Source organism: Cyrtonyx montezumae, unplaced genomic scaffold, assembly GCF_038088225.1.
Source record: "Cyrtonyx montezumae isolate F1298 unplaced genomic scaffold, pur_monq_1.0 scaffold_0, whole genome shotgun sequence".
Lineage (NCBI taxonomy): Eukaryota > Metazoa > Chordata > Aves > Galliformes > Odontophoridae > Cyrtonyx > Cyrtonyx montezumae.
This window is the reverse complement of record NW_027071824.1, coordinates 47,711,386-47,719,469: the sequence shown is the minus strand read 5'-3', so window position 1 is coordinate 47,719,469 and position 8,084 is coordinate 47,711,386. Positions and strand designations below refer to the sequence as shown.

Here is an 8,084-nt window from a genome sequence, read left to right as displayed (position 1 = left end):
GGCTCTTCTGTCATGCGCGCCTCTTGGAGCTTCTACAGTACCAGCAAATCCCTGTGCCGAAGGGTTATACTCCTTGATAGATAATTTAATGGTTAGAATGTGCTAGTATAATTAAATAATGTTGATGATTTATTTATACTTTTTGTACTGTTAGGTAGTAAAGACTAATAGTAGCTCTGTGCTATGCTGAGTGATAATGTGAAGGCAATGCATAATTAAAGTGAGAGGACAAAATGGCAGTAATGTGAGGATTCTGTAAGGTGTCAATGTAGAAACTCTGAAAGGCAAAGACCCTACCACGAATCCATCATGAGGTGAGCACAGAAAGTTTGGAAAGCATATGAGAGTTTTATTTGAGAGAGGCTTCCAAAGGGAAGGTGAGTCACTACAGTGACTTTAATCAGAGGATTGTGTCCCTTGTGGCAGCCACCACTTTGCACGTGTGAAAATGCATGAAGCCAAAAGGAAGCAAGAAACCTATTTTGTCCTTTCTCCTAATAGACATACATGAGCTGGGGGACTGTTCCCTGCGTTTGGCAGCTTGCTTTTTGACGCATAATCTTTTCTTCTGTGTTTCAGATGAACCAGGACAGGCTAATCCCATGATTAATGCAGATCAGCTGAAGGGGCTCTTTGTTTCCATAGCAGATGGCCTCTGATGAGTGCTGGGTTAGTCTTGTACTAGAGCAAAACCACAGGGCAAGGTAGACAGTGCTGTAAATTCTGTTCATCTTGACTAATAGTCAACTCAGACCTACTTCCTTTGGCAGAAAAGACACTACATCAAACATCCAATTACTGCTCAAGCAAGAGACCAAATTACACATAACAGTCAAAAGTCAAACCTAGACTTGTATTTACAACTATTATGTTGCACTAGTTTGTGTTTAAATTGTTTTTCAAGCAGCATTTTATGTGGCCCTGAAGCCAGCTACAGCCAGGGGCTGCACTCCAACCACCACGAGGATTGTGCTCTACAGCTGCACACGCACAGCTGTGCTGGAAAAATGAAACATTAGATCAAATAGCTACCCTGAAAAATCACTTGCACAGGTGTGTGTGATGAGTAAGTCTTTTGACAAAAATAGATGCTGTTAAAAATAGAGACTTCTGTGAAATCACAGCAGTTTATTTTACTACCATCTTTTGGTGATGGTTTCTACTAGTCAGAGAAAACAAGCTTATATATGAGCCGTAGCTGTTATTTCAAGGTTTAGATCAGAGATGTTAATGGCACAGCCTTCAGACATAAAGTATAGTTACAGTTCTTATGACAACTGCTCCTCTCTCCTCTGGAGCATGGGCTAACAACAGAGTAGTTTCATTACGTGATTGTGTAGCACTGGGCTCCATGACAGACTTGTCATCTCAACCCAAGTGCTTTTTTCTAAATGGCACTTTGAGATGTGAATTTGAGTAACTGACCTTCACTTTGCTTTGCTTGCTGCCTGACTTCCAAGCTTCCCGCTTTCATTAGTAAGCTTATTTTCTAGCAAAATACATTTGGGAGAATGAATTTCAGTGAATTCTAGGAATTGATTTTTGTTGTAGTGATTCTATGAGCTGACTAACATTAACTGAGTACCAACAAAGGTATCTAAACAAATACAGAGTACTAATCTGTGTGTAACCAATCTGCTGACAAAAATTTGAGTAGAGCAGCCGACAAGGCTATGCAGCAGTTATTGTAATTACTTCTGCAGTGCACTTAAGAAAAATTAGAACAAGTTGAACAGATATATTAAAAGACTTTATTCACAATAGAGAAATTTTTACAAATATAAGTTCTTAAAAATTAAGCATCTTGATCTATTATGTATTCCATAATTTCAGGATTTATACAAAGATGAGAAGACTAAATGGAATATGTACAAATAAAAACCAATTTAAATGTCTCAGAAAGGGAAAATATGTATGATAAAATCATTAGAAACAGTGAGCCACGGGGCACTGCAAAAATCTGTGTACAACCAACAAATATGCAATACATATTTCACCAATGATCAGAACAATATTTTTTTTTCTGTGAAATTGTATGGTTGCCTTTTAAAATGATTTATTTCTTGTGACTTAACATATGCAGATTTAAATGTGTTATTTTGCTACAAAGAAATGGAAAGAGGATAGGCAAGTGTGTTTATGCAAAGACTATACCCCTCCATAATGCAATTTCTTTTGCGCTTATGAATGACTGGGAACACAAAGCGACCACTGCTATCCACTTCCACACAGCTAGTTAATGGGAAATAAAATGGATGTTACCTCAGCAATCTAACAACCGCTGCTAAGTAGTGACTGTTTCAAAATGATTACTCTAGCTTTGGTGTTTTGGGGTTATTAAAAAGAAAAATAAAATCAATATATTCTCAGTTTATGAAAAGTTTTCTTACAGTTGGCAGATCTACACGTTGTACAATCTTCTCGTCTACTTACATTTGTTTACAAAAAGTACAGTATAGTGCAGTTTGTACATACAACCTGAATACCAATACCAGTCACATCAAATTTGTGCTCTTTCAAATCATCATAACTATCAAACTAAAAAAATATTTGTACTGAATGTCTGTATTACAAGTAAACAGTCATGACACGTATTTAAGCACATAGGACCCAATGCATACAACAGTTCTGTGTTCGCCTGCTTTTGGAAACAAGAAGAGCTTAGCAGGTTCTCCATTGTTTCTCTGAAGCCTATTAAATAAACACAAGATCACTGGACACATATGGGGGGAAGCATACTGTGGTTAAGAAAAACATGGAAAAAGAGGCTTACAAAACACATTTCTCAAAGACTGCTTTTGTCTGAGTTACTGAAGTTATTTAACTGATGATGAGGCCTATAGCAGCACATGCGCTATCATGTGGTAGGCAGCAGCAGGTGATCTTATAAATATAATATGTCTTAAGCACTCCAGAGGGTGAAGTTTATGGGTGAGCCTCCCATATATATAAGCATGTAATGGTATCTTTGCTCTTGGCTTCCACATAAGTAAAGCCTGTACTCTATCAAGCCTCTATCAATATAGAAAATAGTAGTAAAATGTACTCTGTAATGCCTAAACAAATGTTTCTTCAGCTCTGATTAGCTATCCTGTATGTGTGAGACAGACAGCTTACAAAGTTTAAAATAGATTACTAATCAGAACCATTTGTTTTGCTGCAGTCAAATCAGTCCATAACACACTTTCTCAGAATGGGAAGCCAGGTGCTGTTCTCTACTCTATAAAATTCATCCTTTCACTGAGTGAAAACATTTGTAGACTTAAAAACAATGTAAGACACTCCATGCTGCACTTACTTAAATAGACAAAGGAGCTAATCTGATTCTGTTCCCTTTGGTGATACCACAAAGTAAAACATTTTTGGCAAAACTGTTACCTTTCTTAATAAACTAATCTTCTAATCTAAGGAGTATTTTACAGCATACTGCATTTCTGTCAGAGAAGCCAGAGTAGGTGCTTTCAGAAAATTTTAGTTCTATATGCTGGATAATTTTCTCTCTGAAGGAGATGACTTTTCTTCAAGGCATCTGAACATATGATTTTATTCACACAGATACATCAAATTGCTTTGTAACAATAAAGTATGAAGACTGATTGCTGAGTTTGAACCAGCCTAAGTGCTTGAGAAAGTCACAGAAAACCAAATAGTCTCCAGTATAATTCTCAGGTCAACTTTAAGGATTAATTCATTGAGTTGTTTTATTTTGTCTTTTTACCATCTGACCAAATGAAAGCTAGTGAATAAAAAACATAAAGATGGTGAGACTCCTTTTCTTAATAAGAAATGATTATGTTATTTTACTCCACACTGGCCTGACTAAAGGCTTCAGGATAACTCCTTAGAAAAGGGAAGAAACTATTTACTCTACAGTAATATTCTAATAAAAACCTGAAAAACTAGTGTGCTAACTAATGTGCTAAATTCATAAAACTAGTTGAGACTAACTCCAACGTATACGGCAGTTTCAGAGTTGTGTCTGCATGAGATGAAAATATTCCTATGTAGACTTCATTGACAATGAAATACATCAGATACTTTGTCAAGTAATGATAGACCCGCATAAGAAGAGGCTGTCACAGTCACAATATTTGTCTTGGGTGACACACAAAACAAATTAACACAGAACAAAAAAAGAAAAAGAAAAAACGCTCTTATATACGTAATTCAATATGGCTTTTTGCAACATGGCAAAATATTACAGCTTAAAGCAGACATCTCCTCATGGAGGAGAAAAAATTTTGCAGTCAAATTAAAAATATAACAGGAAACAAGTAACATGCAGACCCTCTGCTCTTTTTGGCCAAGATTACACCACAATCTAACAAAATCTGGAGAGATGTTGTACTTCTCTTCTAAAAAGTGGTTCAGTTGATGACTGAAGTTTTATGAGTTTGGGTCCACTCATATATATTTACTTCTAAAGAAAACAGACTGCAAAACACTTGATTTAAAAATTTAACTCAAGAATTTAAAATCAAATCACATGCCCAAGTCCTAGAAAGAAACACAAGGGGTGAAACAAATTAAAACTCGATCTATTTTTCTTTCTCTTCTTTACTCCCATCTTCTTTGCGAAGAATAGGAAAGGGATGGGCCTCTGTGTTGAAGACCCAGTGCTCAAATGGAAGAAGATCATCGTCAGAAAACAGCAAATATAAGTACCTGTCAAGAAAAAAAAAAAAAAGTGTGAAATGTGATTATATCAGGGAAGTGAAACAACAATTATTTTCAAGAAAACATGAATACCTGATCTCTGTAGATTAATCTAAGAATGGAAACCACAGACCAAACAGAAAACATTAAGTCTTAGCATAATAAGGGTTACCACAAAGCTTTGGGGCTACTCAGCTCAGGTTGGAATCAAGGGCAATAGCAAGTGGAGACCAACCAACCCAGCTCTTCTAATCTGATAGAGGAAAAAGAAGTTTAGGCTATCAAGGTTAAATATAACTTCATTTCACTTCCATTTCATCCTTTGTAATTTTATTACATACTATTTTGATCATACATAACCATTATATATATATATATATATATATTCCTCCTGAAGGAGCAGTTTATCAAGTTAAAGTAATAAAAATACTATAGTCCAACCCTATATTACTTCTGAGAGAAGCAGCTGCCCTGAATTTTGAAGAATACTAGCTAAGTCCTAGCAATAGGACCAGTAGGTTGGAAAGCCATTTATTAAGATAGGGTATATTAAAGCGAGCAGTAAATAAAAATAAAAAAACCCCATCAATTTATTTAGTATAATGGTACAGGGTAGTAGCTACATGATTATTAAAGATATCTTAGGGATGAAAGTCTCCTTACTAAATGAAAATTTATTCTCTATCCTTCCCTGGAGGCTTTTCACAAAATCCTGTGGGTTGAAAGAGTCCTCTGGAGGTCATCTAAATAAAACTTAATGTATTTCATTAAAAATTTGGGGACAGCGGTAGAAGTAAAAGATTTTTGTTTTCTTTTTTTCTCTTATCTGTATAAGTTTACTATGCAACTTTTTTTTTTCTCAGTCTGTAGATTTAAAATGAAAAGTACATGATACATTCCTGATAAGTCTGCTGTGTTGTCAATTTGTTTGACTAGTGTTGGCATATGTAATTAGAACCTACCAATACTTGTAGATGTAATTTCTCACCAAAGACTACCAAGTGTCATTAAAAGAAGTAAAGATAATTCTCAAAAGTCATAGAATTTACTTTACTGATATAGAAGATAAAAAAAAGGCAATTTGGCTTCGTGTCATCTAAGGCTCTACTACTTCAGTCAGATTTTGTTACTTGAATGTCAAGAGTATTAATGATAAATACTTTTCTGTAAAGATAGAACTACTTGATATTAATGAAAGTCAACTTTCTTAACTTACTTGAGTGTCTCCGAAAGGAAGAAACTTTGCTGCACATCATCATGGCTTTCATGATTACTATAAACATCTCTAATGCCAGAATAGCCACCATCTACTCTGCAATGTTTTTCCAGTGCCTACAGATGGGTGAGGGGAAGAAAAAGAAAAGACAACAGGTTTAATAATATGAATAATCCATCAGGTTTGGGTTGTTTGACAATAACACTACAACTACCACAGCTTTGTCAACATTTTTATTTGATAAAGAGCTACAAACTAGATAGAACTCCAGATAGAAATCTCTTTAAAAACACACGTGTAGTTCTACATTTAAGAAGAGAATCAAAATGATAAATTCATAAAAGAACACAAACCAGTTTTAGGAGGGAAATGTACAGTAATGTACCAGTGTAAAGATATATGTACTATACATTATTTTCTTTTTTCTGTTTTTGATAGGGTACCTTCTCTGTCTTAGGCTTGTCTGTCCAGCTGTCAGAGATCCTGTCACAGACACCTTCCCTGATCATATTTTAGTGTTGAAAAACTATTGTGACTGAATCGAATGTTATGATTATGATCAGTCTTTTCTATGCCTTTCCTAGTTTTGGAAAATTGAAGCCAAATGTACATTTCCTATATAAGTTGTTTGGTTGTGGGTTTTTTTTTTTTTTTGCAATTATTTCATTTTTGAAAGGAAAACATCTGATATTGGGCTGTGATTGTATTGCTTTCTGCCTTAGGTGCTATTTTTCTTTGAAAACTTTTCTAAAAAAAAATGTTTGTTTCTTGTTAGACAACAAAGCTATGTGGCTAAATTTAATATAAGTATCCTGAATAGAATCTACAATGATTTAATTTAACAACTCATTTAAAAACAAATTCAGAAAATGGACTTTAGGTCTAAATAATTTCTCACAAGAAAAACGACAGTAAGCACAATGGCTGACTACGTCTACTCAGGACCACCCTACTCTGCAACTCAGTGCTCGCGGTGGAAATAGGCATGGGAGCAACAGCATTCAAGCAGAAGTACCTGGAGCTTCATCAAAACCCTGACAAGGAGATGAAAGGCTCTAATCCCATTGGACAACAAGTTCCTCTATTTCTGAAGTTATTACAAATATCACTGAAGAGACTATGAGATGTATAGATTTTCTGAAAGAAAATCTATATTTCAAACCACATATAGCAGAAACCAATGAAAAGGCAGAAGATACATCTGAAAACAAGCAGACAGGCAGAATAAGTGTTTTCTGATGAAAGATGGGACTAAAAGTCACTAATGATTACTGAGGTATCTATCACTTCCACCTGCTGTAAAAGCAGTTCAAGATCTGTGTCTTTCTGTGAGCAGATATCCTATATTTCCTTGATGCTGGAGTCCTGCTTAGCTATCTACATATATTTAGCTTGCATGTCAGGCTCTCTATAGCTTTCACTGGAGAGTAAGCTGCCTATTGTATGTTTAGAAGACATTTTTCTTCAGAAGAGATCCTTTAAAATATAACAGGCCTATTTATCTTCTCTTGTGTGTGTTTAGGTTCTTTAATTTTCCTGGACAGTTTTACTAAGTGACAAATATACTTAAATTCAAACAAGTAATTTCCCCTGGCCGGTATTCCTTTTCTCTCATATACTTGAACCCGCAATGAATTCAAAATACTGAACCTGTGCCTGGATTTTCAATGTCAAACACAAGATTATGTTTTCTGAGGCACAGCAGAAGGAGAACTTGAAGGATAAAGCTAGTATTCAAGGAAACATCTGCATTCTAATCAGGATGAAGCAAAATAAAGCAAATTGCTTTTTGGGGTTTATATGCTCTAACATGTAGTTAGAGCTTTCCTCATGAGGATCACCAGAGTGAAACGTAGAGAGATACCATATATACTGAACACACTACTATGATAAAAACTAAGAGATTAATTTGCACAGTTTTAGCCCTTTGGTGGTATCTGCTTTGTGCAAATGTGGATCATCTTACCCTTGAAAGCTACTTTGCACTACACTAAAGGAACAGAATGTTAGCATCTGGTGCCATCTCCATAAAAATATATATTTGTCATAACCACTCTTAATCTGGCAGGAATGTCCTTTTGTGCCTGTGCCTTCCATTTCAGAACATGGGGACATTCATACTTAACGTGGAGCAGTGGTAGGTGAGGAGAATTAACATAATACATTTTAAATTAGTAGTCCTTGGAAAATGAGAGTGGCTAAGATCAGTAAT

At 35.4% G+C, this 8,084-nt stretch overlaps 1 protein-coding gene across 1 annotated transcript in view; it reads right to left on the bottom strand.

The window, feature by feature from the left end:
- Nucleotides 1–1,737: 1,737 nt before the first annotated feature.
- The window catches only part of MAN1A1 (mannosidase alpha class 1A member 1), a 133,159-nt gene continuing 126,812 nt past the window's right edge, over nt 1,738–8,084 (bottom strand). Inside the window, exons 11-12 of the mRNA XM_065734660.1 lie at nt 5,873–5,988; nt 1,738–4,665 (exon numbers count right to left, since the gene is read on the bottom strand). Coding sequence (XP_065590732.1) covers nt 4,539–4,665; nt 5,873–5,988 — 243 coding nt within the window. The 3' untranslated portion in view covers nt 1,738–4,538. The remainder of the gene's footprint in view (nt 4,666–5,872; nt 5,989–8,084) is intronic.